Source organism: Cardiocondyla obscurior, unplaced genomic scaffold (genome assembly GCF_019399895.1).
Source record: "Cardiocondyla obscurior isolate alpha-2009 unplaced genomic scaffold, Cobs3.1 scaffold66_0_105518, whole genome shotgun sequence".
In the NCBI taxonomy this organism is placed as follows: Eukaryota; Metazoa; Arthropoda; class Insecta; order Hymenoptera; family Formicidae; genus Cardiocondyla; species Cardiocondyla obscurior.
Window position 1 is genome coordinate 38,384 of NW_027228811.1, and position 20,208 is coordinate 58,591.

General features: G+C 32.4%; 3 protein-coding genes across 7 annotated transcripts; all 3 read left to right on the forward strand.

The window, feature by feature from the left end:
- The first annotated feature begins 696 nt into the window (after window positions 1-696).
- LOC139112924 (uncharacterized) lies at window positions 697-1,680 on the forward strand. The gene is made up of 3 exons (XM_070673880.1): window positions 697-1,007; window positions 1,094-1,458; window positions 1,655-1,680. The coding sequence occupies exons 1-3, from the start codon at window positions 697-699 to the stop codon at window positions 1,678-1,680; spliced, it is 702 nt and encodes a 233-aa protein (XP_070529981.1).
- Window positions 1,681-1,728: 48 nt separating this feature from the next.
- Window positions 1,729-5,116, forward strand: LOC139112922 (ribonuclease Y-like). Of its 4 annotated transcripts, XM_070673878.1 has the most exons (9): window positions 1,730-2,126; window positions 2,226-2,249; window positions 2,331-2,742; window positions 2,818-3,072; window positions 3,156-3,619; window positions 3,827-4,017; window positions 4,200-4,367; window positions 4,635-4,715; window positions 4,799-5,116. In XM_070673878.1, the coding sequence occupies exons 5-7, from the start codon at window positions 3,559-3,561 to the stop codon at window positions 4,293-4,295; spliced, it is 348 nt and encodes a 115-aa protein (XP_070529979.1). In that variant the 5' UTR covers window positions 1,730-2,126; window positions 2,226-2,249; window positions 2,331-2,742; window positions 2,818-3,072; window positions 3,156-3,558; the 3' UTR covers window positions 4,296-4,367; window positions 4,635-4,715; window positions 4,799-5,116. The 4 variants fall into 4 exon arrangements, 2 of the variants coding, with proteins under 2 accessions (XP_070529979.1, XP_070529978.1); XM_070673877.1 differs by having other exon boundaries at window positions 1,730-2,742; window positions 4,200-4,400; window positions 4,635-5,116; XR_011547529.1 differs by lacking the exon at window positions 3,156-3,619 and having other exon boundaries at window positions 1,729-2,742; window positions 3,827-4,367.
- A 491-nt stretch (window positions 5,117-5,607) lies between these two features.
- Window positions 5,608-6,890, forward strand: LOC139112927 (uncharacterized). 2 transcript variants are annotated; one of them, XR_011547531.1, is made up of 3 exons: window positions 5,608-6,240; window positions 6,425-6,685; window positions 6,778-6,890. XR_011547531.1 is itself a non-coding variant. In XM_070673883.1 (3 exons), the coding sequence occupies exons 1-3, from the start codon at window positions 6,231-6,233 to the stop codon at window positions 6,838-6,840; spliced, it is 303 nt and encodes a 100-aa protein (XP_070529984.1). In that variant the 5' UTR covers window positions 5,608-6,230; the 3' UTR covers window positions 6,841-6,875. The 2 variants fall into 2 exon arrangements, 1 of the variants encoding a protein (XP_070529984.1); XM_070673883.1 differs by having other exon boundaries at window positions 6,425-6,654; window positions 6,778-6,875.
- The last annotated feature ends 13,318 nt before the right edge of the window (window positions 6,891-20,208 follow it).

Below are 20,208 nucleotides of genomic sequence, written 5' to 3' on the forward strand. Positions count from 1 at the left end.
TCGAGGAAGACTTGGGAGCGCCCAAGTCCTGGAGGATCAATTGCTGGAGTGCTTTCCAGCGCGGAAAAGGTGCCTCTCTCGCATTTGGACCGGCTTATATACCCGTGGGCTCGAGAATGGGGGTAACCCTCTCTCGAGCGGTCTGTGGCGGTGCGCGGTGCGGGCGGCCAGTCGGCCCGTGTTAAGGTGGAAGCACACAAAATGGCAGAGCCATAAGCAGATGACAAAAACCTACTGCGCGTGCGTATGTATTCACGATATTCCAATCTACATGAAAAGCCATAAGCCATGGCCATAAGCATACTTCCGTTAAGCTGTAGTATGGCGAATACGTCCTGGATGGTACAAGAAAAAGAAATCTTTGATTTGCAACAATATGTAAGTATTGATATTGTTTATTAACTAAATTAAAATTAAAACTAAATTATATTACATCTTATTTCTACAATTTGCCCCAATTTCCGACACAAAATATTTCGAGGTTAGATTGCTTCCGCGTGTAAATTTTTTTTATTTTTATTATAAATACATTATCTTATAATTTTTAGATAAAAAACGATTCAAACGATTCAAGGCGATTAAAGACACCAACAAATTATAGCAGTAATTTATTTACACTTGGTAAGTATGACATGTTTCGTTACATATAATTAACTAATGATTCTTTTAATGTTATACTGATGATTCTTTACAGAAATGGACGATTTAGATTTAATACTTATCCTAATCAACATGGGAACACTTTTGATGTTACAACGTAGATGCAGAACAAATAGAAATCGTCGCCATCGGCGCATTTGGGTACGACCTATTAATAGAAGAAGAAAGGAGCAAGGAGCTTATTATAATCTCTTTCAAGAAATAAAAAAAGATCCAAATATGTTTTATAAATACTCACGTATGACTTTACCAACTTTTAAGAACTTGATGGATATTGTAAATACAAGTTTAATAAAGCGTAGTCCACAAGCACTTGAGCCAGAGCAACGAGTTGCTTTAACATTGAGGTATATATATCTTAAAATTACTCAAAATTTAACAATATATATGTAAAAATAATTAAATTATTAATATATTAAAATTAATGTTACAGATTTTTAATTGGAGACAAAGTTCCAACAATTGCCTTTGCGTATCGTGTTGGATTATCAACTGTACACAAAATAGTTAAGGAGACATGTGACGTATTTGGGCAACATCTTAGTAATACGTACCTACGATGTCCTTCAAGAGAAAAGTATCTTGAAATTGCTGAAGGTTTTTTGAACGTGTGGAACTTCCCACATTGTTTGGGGGCAATTGATGGAAAACATGTAGATGCTCAATGTCCTCCAAATTCTGGAACTTTGTACTTCAATTATCACAAACGATACAGTGTCGTGCTTCTAGCTGTCTGTGATCACAACTATCAATTTACATTAATTGATATCGGTTCAATTGGAAAAAACAGTGATGCAGGTATTTATAGTAACAGCGACTTGAATGTTCAAAATGGAATGCTAGATATTCCACAAGGGATGAGTTATTTAAAAGGATCCAATTTGGAAGTGCCGTATTTTTTTATAGGAGATGAGGGATTTCCTCTTGGAAATCATTTAATGCGGCCGTATTGTGGCAAATATCTGGGGGAACGCAAAAATGTGTTCAATTATAGACTATCGCGAGCTCGTCGTATTATAGAAAATTCTTTCGGCATTTTAGTAAAAAAGTGGGGTATCAAGAGGCACGGTAGTGCCTCGCGCCAAGTATAGGCGCAGCGAGGCACTATCGTGCCTCTATTACGCGAGACGACGTTTTGAGAAATCCGTAGATTACCGGATCTCAATAACGGCTTAACCAATCGCTTTCTTAATAGGCATATTGCATTGATTATGGTCGACTTATATAATAAAAGTCTTTTTATTATTTCGCTGCGTGGTCTATAAATAAAGATATCGCGATTATAATTTTGGTTACAAGAGTAAAATTATTAAGATTCTCCGTCGTCATTTTTACGTCTCAAAAAATGTCCCTTTCGTTTTCGCGTCGCTAGATGGTGCGGATTGATTTATCGACAGTTTGATAATATTATCGACTTTGTTGATTGACGTGTGAGGTTAGTGATCCGCAGTGATCCGTTAATTAAGGTAAGTGTGACTAATATTATTTAAATGTTATTTATAGTATATATATTATATTATATCAAATATAATTTAAATGTTATTATTAATAATCTTATATTTCAGAGATGGCTCAAATTCTTAAAGAAGGTAAAAATTAATGGTTAAATAGCGAGGTAATTATCAAAAATTTGTTTGTCAAATCTGTAACAAAATATATTTTATGATTAGGTTTCTTGTCTGATGGCTGCGTTTCGAAAAGGTCATATTAAGGTATTGAAATGGATGGATGGTAAATCACGTAACGCAATTTCCAAGTGATCAAGAAATGACAAGATCTTGATAGCGTTACCAGTGCAGGATCGGTATCAACAACTTCGATTACAACCACTAGGACATCCACCAATATTAATTCCGATTGAAAATTGAAAGGTCAATTAGTTTTTGAAACTTCCTTGAGGCATCCTGCTGATAGAGAAGATTTTGAAGCGACTGGTAATGAAACTTATGTTCCTGGCTAAGGAAAAAAGTCTTATAATAATCAATACGATGGAGATACTTTAAACACATCATCGAAAACGAGTAATACCAGCCCCAAACAAAGTGGAAAGCGTGAAGAAGGATGGAAAGAAGTTGTACGAATGTAAGATACATGTTCTTGAAAAAAGTTTTTCAATTAATAATATTTACGGCTATCTAATGTAATTGTGGTTTACAGGGGACAGTCTGATGATTCGGGAAGATTTATGAATTCACGGTTTCGTTCTAAAAAAGTGTCCGTTCCCACAAATGCTATCAGCCGAGTAATAGGCAGAGGTGGCAGTCATATAAATGCTATTCGTGGTGCTACGGGTGCGTACATCGAAGTAGAAAATTGGTAACATATATAGCATCATTTTTATAGGCAAATTCTCAAATAAAAAAATTTACTGAAAAAATTAAGCAATTCGAAGAAACGGATAAAACTGCAAAGGTAATGTTTTTTTTAAATAATTACAATTTATTGTTATATTAAGATTGTAAAGAAATGTGACAATTAAAAATACTTTATTCCAGAATTTCACTTTGTTATTAGAACAAGAACGAATTCAGTGGAAATCTTTGGAAAATAAACTTATGAAACAGATTGAAGAGAAAAAAAAACGATGTAAAGCTGAAGATTGAGTTTAATTAATGCAATTCTTTATGGAATAATTTCATAATTTGCTCAGGCAGGCCTGATAAATAATCGTAATTGTTGTGGAATTGTAACAGAGAATTTTAATTTATGTATAATTTATTTGATTATCTAATTATTGTGTAAATAATGTTTGCTTTCTCCGTTTCGTAAAGCTCTAGCTTTATTTTATGCATCGGTTGTAATCTCACAAAATTAGTGTTTTCCTTTTACATTTTTCTCCTACTATTATCATATTTGCACATGTGACTATATCGTGATAAGATAAAACAAAGCGAGAAAATGAAATTATTTCATACATGTGTTTTGCAAATAAAGATCTATTCAAAAGAGAAATTTTATAGTAAGAAAAATAAACTTATTAATATTAATATTTATGGAATAGATTTTATAAATAAAAGTTTCTTTATAAGTAAATCTATTAGCATTTTTCCAGTAGAGCTGATGATCAATACTTATGACAAATAATAATCTTAATTATATTATTATGATTTTATTTAAGCTTTCACATATTCTTTTTATATTGCTGATTGTAAAATAATGTTTTTAGGATTGCTGGCCAAGACGAGATTATTGGAACAGCAACAAAAAACTATAGAAAAGATTAAAGCAGAAGAAAAGCGATCTCATTGGAAGGGCAAGGAATTGCTGGCCAAGACGAGATTATTGGAACAGCAACAAAAAACTATAGAAAAGTTGAAAGCAGAAGAAAAGCGATCTCATTGGAAGGGCAAGGAAAATGTAGTACATTCAACACCTATTTCTTCTCCGCATAAAACATTAACGCCATTAAAAGATACTCAAATTTATATCTGTAAAGAATATTGCTAAGAATGTTTATGTTTAATTTTTTTAAATATGTATTATTAGTATTTTTATTGATTTTTCTGATTATCGTTAATACATGTATTTGTTTTACACAGGTTACTAAAACAAAAAATAAAGAAATAGAGGAGGTAAAACAAATTTCCTCCAAAAAAATTGAAGAAGAAACTGAACAAATAATGAAGCATGCTTAGAAACTGATCAATAAAGCTGAAACTGATAAACAAGGTGCACTAATAGCATATTGTACCGAGAGTACAGAGCAGGTGAAAAAAACGATTATCGAATGCGATGCTAAAGTCTTTGTGAAAGTTTTTAAACATTCAAACACATTCATACTTTTACAATATTAATTTATGTAATTTATTCTGTAGATATATATATATATATTTTTTTTTTAAATCTATATTTTGTTTATTACTTTTCTCTATACGTTTCTAATTTATTCAACTTATACGTACTCTTTGTGATACTTGAAAAAATTTTGGGTTTAAAAAAATATAAATAATATGTTAGAATAAAATGTGTTTCAGGTCAACGCTATGGTCGAAGAAGTGCGAAATACCGTGGAAAAGAAGATACGGCTTGCTAACGGCAGATATAAAACGTGTTTGGTTCGTATAGAGGTAGAGCGGGTTGCATTAGATGAAAAGCTTGCACAAAGAATTATTATTATGTTATAATTTGTGACTTTCAGACGAGTTTTAGTTAAAGTTTACAACTCGAATTGGATAAAACAGAAAGCGAATTAGCGAAAAAAAAATAAGAATTGAGAACTTTAAAAGATCACATTAGAGCAGAAGCAGCTGAAATGGTTAGTAAGAAAAAAGGATTTGATAATATAAAATCAATCTTTGAGACAAAGATCGATTGAAGTGTCCAGGCGCTTGCGGCGACTCGATACTAATAATAATCGGTAAGCTCGCGAGAGAGAGAACAAATAAAGACAATTTGCAAGGTAAAATAGCGAAGACTAATTTAGCTTAACGTGCTCCGTGCAGGAGCTTGAATTTACACATATTTGTATTTTTAGCATGCTGTTCGGAAAAAGAAACATGTAGATGTGCAGTTTTATACTGAAGTCGGCGAAATTACTACAGATTTATGTAGGTAAACATCAACACATGCATGATCGCGACGATCTCGCAGCTGAACAATCGGAACGAGAACTAAGACATAAATTAAAAACTGCTTTTAAAATACTAATAATAAGGGTAATAATAATAAAATAAATGAAAAGGAATCAGTTATGTAATAATTTATTACTAATAATAAGGGTAATAATAATATTTACATAAAACTGTGTGCACTACGTGATAAGACAAAAATTAAGTACATATACATATTTTATTTGAAATAATATCGATATACTTGTTAAAAAAGTTATTAATAATTGATGATAACGAATGTCTTCGGGCTATAATATTCAAACTTGAATTTTTCTTTTTAACAGAATTTATAAAAAGGTTTTCAATTTTATATTAGAGCTATCTTCTTTTATTTGGCAAATCAACACATGTACATACGTGCACTCTGTTATCTCTTATTTAAATACCGAAATACGTATTATCGTCTTGAATATTTTAGATAAAAAGATTAACATAAATTGTTGGTAATCGCGAATAATATTTTTTCGATTATTTAAGATACCGACCCGCATATATGTCATTAACATGACCAAATTGTCGTCACGATGTATCGTCGCGGGGACTCAATGAGAGCATTTGAAGGCTTTTATGAAACAGAGGCGTGCCACTTGTCGTTACTTTTGCAAGAGTAGAGGATCGTGCACAGATTCCTGCGGTCCATAAAATTCTGCTCGAAGAACAGTCATGCAGTATTTGACGTGACGCTAACTGATTAACATACATTTGGATGCGCAAAGTATATCAGAATATATTTAAACGAGAGGCTGGAGAAGTCTGCCGTAGGATGAATTCATTACAAATAACGGTATAAAAATTCATTTAAAGATTCGGTGGCAGCCGGATCCAACACAAGTGGAATCTGTATTTCCTTGATAACATCTAAAGTATCTATTGAAATATCGTGTAAAAATTAGTAATAGTGATGTTTAGAAGTGAATAATTTTTAACCATCAAATATTAATTTAAAAAGAAAGGACAAAGATGGACAAGAGTAAGTAAAATGGGGTTCTAATATTGTATACAAGTTTTGTTTGTTTATTTAGAATATTACAACTAATTTACCATCGTAAAGAAAGAACCGTTTAGTTCTGTAATTTGTAATAGAGTCTTGTTATAAAGTCTTGTTTAAAGAATTTAATTTGTATTTTCTTAAAAAATCATATTTAATATTTCAGAAAAGGAGTTAATTAAATGTCGAGACGTTTTATGGCTCTTAGTTCTTTGCGGTTTTGCCATCAATTACATGTTACGATTAAATTTGAATCTCACTATTGTTGCAATGGTAATACCGTATCCGAAACCCGCAGCTGTTGCGCAGTGCAATGAGGAAAACAATGCATCAACCGTTGACATTTGGATTAACGAAACATCTTGGGATGATAATACTTCTTTCGTAAACGTCACGGTATCCTGATTGTGAATAAAATTAATGAGACGTGCGTTTCGTATGCAATATCAGATTTAACTTTTGGTTGTGAAAGAGCAGCGCCTTTTCTTTCAACATTTCTTATTTCACAATTTTGTTTAGTATGAAGATCGATTTGCTTGGAACGAGTACGAACAAGGACTAATATTGGGAGCCTATTACTAATTACACTGGATATCGCAGCTTCCTGGTGGTCTAATAAAATAAATGAAAAGGAATCAGTTATAATAAAGCTTCGTCGCCGACATTGATTTGTGTTAACCTGCAATAAAATGTTATATTAGATTAGAAATATTTATACAATGCATAATTAAAAAAAATGTCTAATTAAATTAATAATATTTTGTTTTCTTACCTATCAATGTTTAATAAAAATATAAAGTTTGGTTATGTGTGGTACCGGCACCGTGGCCACGTCCGCGGCCACGTCCGCGACCACGGCCCCGGCCCCTATTCCGTCCTCCTTTTTGCCATCTAGGAGCTGAAAAGTAATAAAATGAAATTATTGATATATTGCTTATTATATTGATATATATTATATTGTATATTTATTTACGTCTTTTTAATTTTGCTTCCAGTTCTTGGATTTTTTGTAATAAATAATTTGTTGTTTCGGCGGATGGTATAGCGGCCTCTTCTTGTAATAATGAATGAGCGCTTTGGACCGTCTCCTTGGGACGAGGAGGCGGCTGCTGTTGGGCAGCCGTCTCCTTGGGACGAGGAGGCGGCTGCTGTTGGGCAGCCGTCTCCTTGGGACGAGGAGGCTGCTGCTGTTGGGCAGCCGTCTTCTTGGGACGAGGAGGCGGCTGCTGTTGAGCAGCCGTCTCCTTGTCGCAAGGAGACGGCTGCTGGTTCTTTTCTACTTCTTCCATGTGGCTAAAAAAAATATATATGTGTGTGTGTGTGTGTGTGTGTGTGTGTGTGTGTGTGTGTGTGTGTGTGTGTGTGTGTGTGTGTGTGTGTGTGTGTGTGCGTGCGTGCGTGCGTGCGTGCGTGTGCGTGTGCGTGTGCGCGCGCGCGCGCGTGTGTGTGTGTGTGTGTGTGTGTGTGTGTGTGTGTGTGTGTGTGTGTGTGTTAATTAATTCTTACCTTCGGAAATTCTCAAAATAATTTTGTTCGATTTCTTCAAAGTCTGGTTCGTCGTTCGCCATTTTGCTTCAATAATGTCGATAGCAGAAGTTGGAGGGAAAGATATAAAAGCCGATCGCGATTTTGTGTGAGTTTACAATAATTGCGTTAAAATGCGTTTGTCGCATTTATATTGTAAATGTTCACAATTAATGATTGTTATTTATTCTTTTTTGTAGTTCTCGCTTCTGATTGGCTGAATCGCTTCTAATTTTCTGAATTAACAAAAAATTACGCTTAAAGCATTTCAATTGTAAATTTTTGCAATTAATGATTGTTAATTATTTTTGTTTTCGCTTTCTTGTACTCTTTCCGCTTCAAATTGGCAGAATCTCTTTTGATTGGCTGAATTAACCAAAAAACGCGCTTGTAGCATTTTGGTTGTAAATTTTCGCAATTAATTTTTGCAATTAATAATTGTTAATTATTCTCTTTCGCTTTCTTAAACTTTTTATTCTCTCTCGCTTTTGATTGGCTGAATCAGCCAAAAATGCGCTAGTAGCATTTTGATTGTAAAGTTTTGCAATTAATGATTGTTAATTATTTTTTTTCGCTTTCTTGTACTCTTTCCGCTTCTGATTGGCAGAATCTCTTTTTTTGGCTGAATTAACCAAAACGCGCTTGTAGCATTTCGGTTGTAAATTTTTGCAATTAATTTTTGCAATTAATAATTTTAATGATTGTTAATTATTTTCTTTTCTTCTGATTGGCTGAATCCCTTCTGATTGGCTGAATTAATCAAAAAACGCGCTTGCAGCATTTTGGTTGTAAATTTACGCAATTAATTAATGATTGTTAATTATTCTCTTTCGCTTTCTTGAACTTTTTATTCTCTTTTGCTTTTTTGTACTTTTCTCGCTATTGATTGGCTGAATCAGCCAAAAATGCGCTAGTAGCATTTTGATTGTAAAGTTTTGCAATTAATGATTGTTAATTATTTTCTTTCGCTTTCTTGTACACTTTCCGCTTCTGATTGGCAGAATCTCTTTTTATTGGTCTTGTTAACAGTTATTTATTCTCTATCGCTTTCTTGTTCTCTTTCCGCTTCTGATTGACTAAATCGCTTCTAATTGGTTGATTAATAAAAAAAACGCGCTTGTAGCATTTCGGTTGTAAATTTACGCAATTAATGATTGTTATTTATTTTCTTTCTCTCGACGGGCCGGCACATTCGCCATTTTGAAATGGAGGGAATTGAGATCAGAATAACAAAAAACGATTGCGTTGTATGGGTGAGTTTATAACAAGTTGTAGTAGTAACGGTGAGTTTCGTAACGTATATTTACATAGTTTATGACAGCTGTCACTACAGCGAGAGTGAAATATTGTTTATGTTGTGGTTTTGTGATAGATCGCGTATAATTTTAACATTGACTGTGTAGATTGGGCTTAGGACTGTTCGTCGTGCATATAGTGATAACCAGGGTAAGATACGTTTTCGCTTTTTCCTGCAATCTTCGCTTATTTTTTCGCTATGACTGTTATCTCTTCTCGGTTGCTTTCTTGTACTTTTCTCGGTTCTGCTTGGTTGAATCAGCAAAAAAACGCGATTGTAGCATGTCGATTTTAAATTTACGCAATTAAAGATTCGTTTTTTGTTGATTTATCTATTCTCTATCTTGTTAATTATTTTCTATCGCTTTCTTGTACTTTTCGCGCTTCTGATTGGTTGAATCGCTTTTGATTGGCTGAATTAACTAAAAAATGCGCTTGTAGCATTGCAATTAATGACTATTATCTATTTTCTATCACTTTCTTGTATTTTTCGCGTTTTTGATTGGCTGAATCGCTTCTAATTGGCTGAATTAACCAAAAAACGCGCTTGTAGCATTTCGGTTGTAAATTTACGCAATTAATGATTGTTATGTATTTTCTTTCGTTTCTTGTCGACTGTTATCTATTCTCTATTGCTTTCTTGTACTTTTTGCGCTTCTGATTGGCTGAATCGTTTCTGATTGGCTGAATTAATCAAAAAACGCGGTTGTAGCATTTCGGTTGTAAATTTACGCAATTAATGATTATTATCTATTCTTTATCAGTTTCTTGTATTTTTCGCGCTTCTGATTGGCTGAATAGCTTCTGATTGGCTGAATTAATTAACTAAAAAACGCGCTTGTAGCATTTCGGTTGTAATTAATTACTATTATCTATTTTTTATCATTTCTTGTATTTTTCGCGCTTCTGATTGGCTGAATCGCTTCTGTTTGGCTGAATTAACTAAAAAACGCGCTTGTAGCATTTTGGTTGTAAATTAATGACTATTATCTATTCTTTATCACTTTCTTGTATTTTTCGCGCTCCTGATTGGCTGATTAATGACTATTATCTATTTTCTATCACTTTCTTGTATTTTTTGCGTTTCTGATTGACTGAATTAATCAGAAAACGCGGTTGTAGCATTTTGGTTGTAAATTTACGCAATTAATGATCCGTACGCTCTGTTTTTTTCGCGCTATCTGTTCTCTTTTTTCTGCGCTTTTCTTTTTGTCCGTACCCTTCGTTCTCTTTGTACGCTCTGTTCTTTTCGATGTTTCGATCTTTCCTCTTTATTTATTCTTTCCATACGTTCCGTTCTCTCCACACGTCACGTTTTTTACGTTAGAATGTAATTTCCTTTTCTTTTTTTCAGGTCTATTTGAAGGTCAGGTCGATTTGGAGGATTTTTTTAAATAAAAGCGGTTGTGCGCTTATAATCGTAGGCTGCTGTGCGCTTACATACGTAGGCTGCTGTGCGCTTACATACGTAGGCTGCTGTGCGCTTACATACGTAGGCTGCTGTGCGCTTACATACGTAGGCTGCTGTGCGCTTACATACGTAGGCTGCTGTGCGCTTACATACGTAGGCTGCTGTGCGCTTACATACGTAGGCTGCTGTGCGCTTACATACGTAGGCTGCTGTGCGCTTACATACGTAGGCTGCTGTGCGCTTACATACGTAGGCTGCTGTGCGCCAAAAAATATAGACTGCATTTGCGTCAAAGAGTATAGGCCACATTTGCGCTAAAGAATATAGGCTGCAGTTGCGCCTAAGAATATAGGCTGCATTTGCGCCAAAGAATATAGGCTGCATTTGTATCCAAGAATATATACTTTATTTGCGCCAAAGAATATAGGCTACTTCTGTGCCAAAACATAGGGTATTTCCGTACCAAAGATTATACGTTGTATCTGCACCAAAGATCATAGTCTGCTTTTGTGCCAAAAAACACAGACCGTTGTGTGCCTGCACAAAACGATTGCTTTGTTGTTTATAAATACAAATTTGTAATATAAACATGTTTTCAAAACAAAAAAAAGTCATTTTACAACTTAAAGAAAAAGATGAAATTACTCGGGGAGATTGGTTAAGTGATGTCCATATGGATCATTTTAACAATCTGTTGGAAAACCATTCAGATTATAAACCTGTTTCAACGTGGCGGATACAATTACCACAAACAATAAATCCTGTCTCTCCGAACAAAAAACATATACAAATATTATATAGTCAACAACATTGGGTATGTAGTTATTACAATACAAAACGTATATTTATTTATGATTCATTAAATTCAAACAATGTACATGAAGATCATTTAATAATGTTATCAAGGTTGTTTCCAACATATGATTTTCAAAAAAAGAATTCAATTATATTTCCTTCTGTTCAGAAACAACCAAATAGTGACGATTGCGGTGTTTTTGCCATAGCTTTCGCCGTGTCGTTATTATTCAATATAAAACCCGAGAAAGTAAAGTATGATTGGAGTAAAATGCGTTCGCATTTATTAAAAATTTTTGAAACTAATATGATAGAGCATTTTCCACAAGATTTGCAATGTGGCGTAACACAGAAAGTGTTACCATTAGCTGTAGTAAGAGCAAAAGAGTTAGACGCAACAAAGAAACGTATAAAACGACAATATGATAAGAAGCAATTACAAAAATTAAATAATATTAATAAAAATAAACAATGTCAGCAAGAAGACAATGTACATGATAATGACCAAGTGAATTATGCACAAAATTTAAAGAAATGTGCTAAAAAACGCTGTCAAAATTATGAAGATAAAAAAAATAAAGGTGCTGAAAAGCGGCGTAAATATGAAGAAGATTCGGTTAATAATATTGTTAAACAGAGAAAACCATGTGAACATAAGAGAAAAAATAAACGAGCTAAACAGAAAGAAGACTGTGAAAATAGTAACGAATATAAGCTTGCTAAACGGAGAGAAAATTATGCACAAAAAAGAAATTTATCGCTTAAAAAACAATGTCTATACATAAAAAATAAAGAAAAAGAACATTTACGAAAACGAATATTTTATTTTTTCAATTCAGAGCATGTGCAAAAAAACAAAGCGTTCTACAGGTTGCACTCAGAGCGTAAGTGGCTTTATAATAAGCAATACTACCAGAAAAAAATATTAGAGTACACAGTTGCAGTGGAAAAGTGTAATCCTGTCAAAAATATTTTAAAAAAATATGCAAAATTTAGATCCACAAATTATTTAAGAACTCATAATTCTTTTGAGACATATGTGATACATATTTTATACAAACAAGGTATTACTAATAGTAATAAATCTTATATTGAAAAAAGATTGAAAGCAGAACAAATTGTTCGGTGGTGTTTCAATATTAGAGATACTTTTGTTCGTGATATGTATAAAATATTAGCTAAACTCAAAAATAGATCTGAAACTTGTTTGTCTGTTGCTGCAGAATGTATTACAGTTGATGACAAAATAAGTGCATTTTGTGGTATATCTAGACATACAGCTTCGTCTGAAAATTATTTCGTTGATTCGACGTATTGTGATATTAATTCATCCAAAGTTAATGTAACGGAACCTTTAATGTTAAACACGAGAGGACAAATTGTTAATACGTTACCTTTGGTAGAAGCTCGAGCAAAAAAATCGTGGTTATGCGGTACTTTATGTAAAGTTAATGATCCGCTTCTAATCGAACGATATCAAAAATTGTTAGAAGCTATAAATGAATGTACTTTGAGGAAAATTCCGGAACTAATGCAAAGAATTTACGATTGCACTGTAACAATTTTTTACAAAAATTTAGAAAATGCTAAAAAGGGTCACGCACATAGCTGTTACATTAATTTAAATCTTTGTAAAGCTATGTTTATTCCAGTTCAATTATTATCACCGCATTTCCCAAAAGTGAGATATATTAGACGTATGCTTTACCAACTATATAGCTCTTATCAAAAAATGTTACAGTTGGACGAAGCATTAACTTGTGGTGAAGTTGATAAACTACAGGAAATTATACGTTCAGCACAAGAATTAGCGGATATATACAAGCATCAGCAAAGTGATACAATTATGAGTGATGATGATATTATTTCAAAATATCAAAATGCGTTTAAAGCTTTGAAGAAACGTTCTTTTGATACACCACGATATATTTGTATATCGTGTGAAAGACTTTGTTACAAGAAAAATATTTCAAAAGTTAATAATAATAAAGTTCAAACACGTAGAAGTAATCCAATTTGGAACGATTTAATGGCATATGTAAATCAACAAAAAATTAATCCTGAATACATATGTCATTATTGTGATAAGAAATTTCGTAGCGGACTGTTACCTGCTTATTGTATTCTAAATAATTTATTCGCAAATGATGTACCGGAGTGTATATCTTCTCTTAATGAATTTGAGAAAATACTTATACAGAGAGCTAAAGCTTTTCAGACTGTAGTTAAAATGGGAACAGTTTTTCATAAGGTAATTCCAGAAAGACAAAAAATACAAAAAGTTAAAGGTTCAACTTTTCACTTACCAATTCCTTTAGAAGAAACTTTTAATAAATTATGTTCAAAAATTGATCCAATAAATTTAAATCACGAATTATGTATCTTAGTTAGAAATATTCCAACTAAATCAAAAATTATTTGGGAAGATTTAGTGGATTTAAAAAAAATATATCAAGCTTTAAAATGGTTGAAAGTTCATAACTTTTTATATTCTGGCATTGTACTGCCCATAACACATGTTCAATTAAATTTAGGAAGTCTTAATAACGTAGAATTTCAGGCACAAGAAACAAAAAATGATGCAGAAGCTCCATTTAATGAAGAAAATGTTTTAAATAATTCCAATTTGCAAACGCAAAAGATGACAGATGATGAAGTTCAATTACATCAGCGCAAGGCTATGTTGACTCAAAAAGATGACAATGAGAGTTACTACGAGCAATATACTATATATCCATTATATGAAAAAAAAAAAATAAAACTGCAACTGCTTTGTATCAAATGTTAAAAATTCAAGATGTACCTTTGGATAATCGTGAAAAGAATTTGGATTTGATGTGTTTTCCAGATTTATATCCATTCGGTAAAAATGGACAATATGATGAAAAAAGACCAAACAAACTTGAAGAACATGAATTTATTAAATGTCGTTTGATGTCTAAGCATCCACAATTTAGACTGAATCAACAATACTTATTTTATTTGTTAAATAGAGCAAATATTCGTCAGTTAAGTCGTGGAATTTATCATAAAATGAATATAATTGATCCACGAAGCCGTTATACGGCTGCGGAATATTTAGAAGCTATGTCGAAAGAACTGTTGGAGTCCAATTTAAATACTATATTTTCCGTACTTCGAAATACAGAGCAATATTGGCGTCGACCAAGAAGCGATTTAGATTGTATGGCTCGACACTACGGACCTGCAACATGGTTCTTAACGTTAAGTCCTAGTGAATGGTTATGGGACGATTTAGGTGAATATATTCGTGAAGTTAATGGATGGCAAGATTCTTCGTTGAGTACTAGTGTACTTGTTGCTAAAGATCCTGTATCAACGTCGAGATTTCTTGATAATAAATTTCGAGCGATGATAGATTTTATTTGTTCGAAAGATTTTCCGATCGGAGAAGTAACGCACTATTTTTGGCGACGAGAATATCAAAGTAGAGGCATACAACATTTTCATTTATTAATTTGGATAAAAAATCCACCAATTTTTGGAGAATCTTCTGTAGAAGAAGTTTTAAAATTTATTTCGCAATACATTAGCTGCAAAAAGCCAGATAAAAATATTGCACCATTATTGTACGGTCGTGTTGATAAACATCAACGACACAGACATAATGATTATTGTTTACGATCGAAAAAAGTAGGACGAAAAGTTATTCGTAGGTGTCGTTTTGGATTTCCACGACCTGTTACTGAAACATTGTATATGAGAGATGTAGCAACTGCAATAGCAGGTAGAAAGCAATTGAAACATAAAAGTAGATTGTATGATCTTCCTAGAACAGAAGATGAAGTTGATATTAATGATTATAATCCCGTGCTTCTTACTGCATGGGAAGGAAATATGGATATACAATTTATTGGTGAAAAGTCGACCTTGCTTACATGGTATGTTACTAAGTATGTAAATAAAGCGGGTAAAAGTGAGTTATCTAACTTCGATCTTGAGAGTTTTAAAAATAATAAAAATAAATCATTGGCCAGTGTTCTGTGGAATTATGGTTTACGATCTATAACTAATAGGGAATGTGGAGCTCTTGAAGCTGCAGATACATTAATAAGTATTCCTTTATATGGAACTGATCGTAATACTACTATTAAATGGTTGAACGTTAATCGTATACGACAGAAAAAATTAAAAAGTCGTAAAGAGATTGAAGCTCTAGATGAAGAATCCACAGATTTATTTTGTCCGGCTTTAGTAGATGATTATTATCCAAATAGAGTGGAAAAATTGGAATCAGTGTCTCTTTACGAGTTTGCAAAGTGGTATGATGTCACGACAACGGAGCCAAAGAATAAATTAATTGAATATTATAAAATAGATAATAAACATTTTCTTAAACGACGACGATGTGCATGTCTTATTAATCACTATAAATACAATGTTGAAACACAGCCCGAAGATTACTTCTTTTCTTTACTGCTTATGTTTAAACCATGGCGAAATTTAAACGATCTTAAAGATAATTGTGACACTTATGCAGAAGCATTTGAAAAAGCAAAATTACATCTTACAGGGGCATTGCAATATCATGAAAAAGTACAAGAATTGCAAAAAGCATTTGAAAATGCAAAACAGTTGGTTCAGCAAGTTGATGAAGAATTACAACAAAAGAATGTGTCTCAGGATGATCCTGATAATCCGATTGGTATTCAAAATATAGAAGCTGGTGAAGCGATGCAAGATTTTAGAGATCTTGGTGAGAAAATAGATAATATCGATGTTTCAGAAATGATAGCAAAATTAAATGCGGATCAACTAAGAGTATTTGATAGAGTCATTGATACGGTAAGGTCGAAAGATTCGATATTACGTTTATATGTTAGTGGAGAAGGTGGAACTGGAAAAAGTTTCTTAATTAAAACGATTAAATGTTGGATTAAACATAATCTCAACAAAGATACCGCTTTAGCAGCACCTACTGGTATAGCAGCGTTTAACATTGATGGTTTGACTGTTCACAGATTACTTCAATTACCTGTTGAACATGGTCAGACTTCAAAGTATAAACCATTGTCTAATCATGTATTAAAAGTTTTACGAAGTGAACTTAAAGAAGTTGTTCTCTTTGTAATTGATGAAGTGTCAATGATATCAAATTTGGTTTTAATGTATATACATTTTCGATTGACAGAAATATTTGATACAAATGACGTTGAAGATGGTTGGTTCGGTAAAAAACACATTCTTTTATTTGGCGATTTACTTCAATTGCCTCCTGTACGTGAAGATTGTATTTTTGCGCAATTATCAAATGATAAAATTAACAAATGCATTGGTTCTATAACTGCTATTAATTTGTGGTCTACGTTATTTCATTACGATGAATTGACGATTAATATGCGTCAGCGAGAAGACGATACATATAGGCAATTGTTGTCAAGAATTCGTATTGGTACATTGACAACGACTGATCGTGTCGTACTTGAAAATAGAAAAATAATTTTTAAAGGTGATTCTTTGGAATCCAGATTAAAGGAATTATGCGATTTTATTAATAAGTGTTCATCGGACGCTGTTTGTCTACTACCTGCACGTCATATGTGTGACGCTCTCAATACAGCTATGTTAAGTCGCATTGATTCAAAAGAGATATTACTAATTGCTGAAGATACAATTGACTGTACTTCATATTTAAAAAAAAAAGTATTAAAAGTATTATCGAATAATGACGATGATAATTCTAAAACTGCTGGACTTTCAAAAGAAATTGTAATTAAAATTGGAGCAAAAGTTATGATAAGGCGTAATATCGATGCTACATTGGGTCTGGTGAACGGTACAATAGCTACAGTAGTTTCAGTTGTACGAGATATATCTACTGATTGTGTGGAAAAAATTAAATTGCTTTTACCTTCAGGATTAGAATATTTGATAGAAAGAGTAAACGTTAAATTTGAAGTGGTGGATAAAGCATTTGTTGTAAGAAAACAATTTCCACTGTGTCTGAGTTATGGAATAACTATTCATAAAAGTCAAGGATTGAGTTTACAGACTGCTGTTATTGATATAGGCAATTCTATATTTAATTGTGGTCAATCTTACGTTGCATTGTCTCGAGTAACAACTGTGGAAGGATTGCATTTGATTAACTTTGATCCTTCCAAAGTGACAGCTGACGAAAAAGCTATTGACGAGTACAATCGACTAAAATATAAGTACAAACCAGAGGCAGAAATAATTACTATGCAAAAGGAACGTCGTATCAAAGTGAAAGATATTCTATGGATACAATCTAAACTAGTCGAAGCCGTTCAAGAGAATGGTCAGCAAAATCAAATGTTACAAATAAATACCACTTGGGTTTTACGTGGTTTTGAAAATACAGAAAATGTTGTATGTTACGCTAATACGGTTATACAATGTCTATTTCATTTAAGTCCTATTAGAAAGCAACTGCTTAATTGTGATAAATCAAATATTCTACGTATGTTAATGCATAGGTATGAATATGGAATGAGTAATTTAAATACATATGATGTTCGACAAGATTTAGGAGAATCGTTTTCGATGAATATAAAACTAGATGGAATCAAGTTTTTAACAACTTTGTGTACAAGGTACGAGTGTATAAGAGAGTCAGTAGAGCATGAAATAACTTCTACTATTCGATGTGTTACGTGTCAATATACAAAAACAATTAGTTCTAATAATTTATTTATTTCGATACCTATTATTAATTTTAACAAACAGAGCTATAATCTACAAGATTTATTTAATGTTACATACTCTCATTGGTATCAAACTGATAACGGATTTTGTGATAATTGTACAGGAAATAGTGTATTGTTTAAAAAAGAATTAACGTTGACAAAAGATATAATTATTATTCATTTTGCAATATTTTCGTTAAAAAACGAAAAAATCGTAAAAGCAAAACGTAGATGTAATATATCTCAGATTCCAACGGCTACAGTATTAATAGCTGAAAAATCATATAAAGTTATGAATGCTATATTTCATTTTGGTTCAAGTATTGAAGAAGGAAATTATAGAAGTATTTGTAGACAATCTAATAGTTGGATTGAAATAGATAATGAGCGAATTAAAAAAAGACAATGGCCCAGAGGTGCTAAAGATCTTTATATACTTTTTTTACAAAAGATTGATAAAAAATAAATTTATTTAACAAATTGCAAGCATGGACCAATAAGTTATTAAATTAAAAAAAAATAAAATAAAATCTGATTGATAGTTAGTTTAGACATTTATGAAAATTTTGCTAAAAAAAAGAATCTCAATAGCTCTGAATAAGAAACCTTGCGTAATGATTAATAACAATGATGGAATGAGAAAATATTAATATCTTTGAATAGGAAATTTTGCGAAATAATTAAAATATTGGTTACTGTACGCAGATAGAAGGCTGCTGTGCGCCGACAAAAGGTTGCTGAGCGCCTGAGACCATTATTTTTATGAAAACGTTACAGGTCTCAAATGTAACATTGCAACGGAGAGACGAAAAGTATTAATTTAGTGCGTCTCACAAAAATGGGCGTTGGTTTTAAATATTGGTTGCTGTGCGCAGACAGAAGGCTGCTGTGCGCCGACAAAAGGCTGCTGTGCGCCTGAGACCAATATTTTTATAAAAACGTTAGAGGTGTTAAATGTAACATTGCAACGGAGAGACGAAAAGTATTAATTTGGTGCGTCTCACGAGAATGGGCGTTGGATGGGGCCCATTCTATTATATATGTCAAAAATTTTCTGGAAAAAAATCAATCAATAATATACAAGCTTTAAACGGAACCTATTTAGAAAGCGATTGGTTGGATTGTTGTTAAAATCCGAAAATCTCAAGATAGCTAAGAATAAATGACATGTAGTGTAATAACATGGTTAGTTTTGCTGCATGTTATATGTAAAACGCAAAATACTAACGTGTCTCTATTGATATAACCCCTCAACATTACTCTTCCCAAAATAAAACAGAATGTGTATTTTAACCAAAAATAATACTCCCAAAAATAATTTCTCCAAAAAAAATTTTCCCCCAAAAAAATCCACAAAAACTACAAAATGACTAAAAAAAAATTTTAACAAAATAGAACGTAAAATGTGTACATTAATATTGTTGATTATAAACTACAAAATGAATGAAATCTCCCCAAAATTACCTTTTTTAAAAAAAAGGTATAAAAAAGCGCCAAGTATAAGCGCGCGAAAAGCATTCTCGACAAACTTTTTAAGTAAAATCAAGACTCTTCCAAAAAAAGACTTCTCCAAAATCAAGATTCCCTCAAACAAAGATTTCCCAAAAAGAACCCCCTAAAAAAAACTCCGAAAACCAAAACTCCTCTCAAAAAAAGACTTCTCCAAAAAAATAATTCTCAAAAAAACTCCTACAAAAGACTACAAAAAAGACTCCTCCAAAATAGAACATAAAATGTGTACATTAATATCAAATACTCTCTATAAAAATAATGAGATCAAATAATTGCGCCAAGAACCTAAAGAAACTAGAAAATTATATTTAAGCAAAATCAAGACTTCCCCAAAAAAAGACTTTCATCAATCAATATCAAATATTCTTTATAAAAATAATGAGATCAAATAATAGCGCCAAGAACCTGAAGGAGCTAGAAAATTTTAGAAATTACAAACCCATGTGAAACCGTAAAACGTAGACCTAGGTTCGCCCCGATGATAAAACGTAATTAACATTATAAACCCATGTGGAACCGTAAAAACGTAGATCTAGGTTCGCCTCGATATGATATAACATGGTAATGTAAAGAAAGAAAATTATATTTAAGCAAAATCAAGACTCCCCCAAAAAAAGACTTTCATCAATCAATATCAAATATTCTTTATAAAAATAATGAGATCAAATAATAGCGCCAAGAACCTGAAGGAGCTAGAAAATTTTAGAAATAACAAACCCATGTGAAACCGTAAAACGTAGA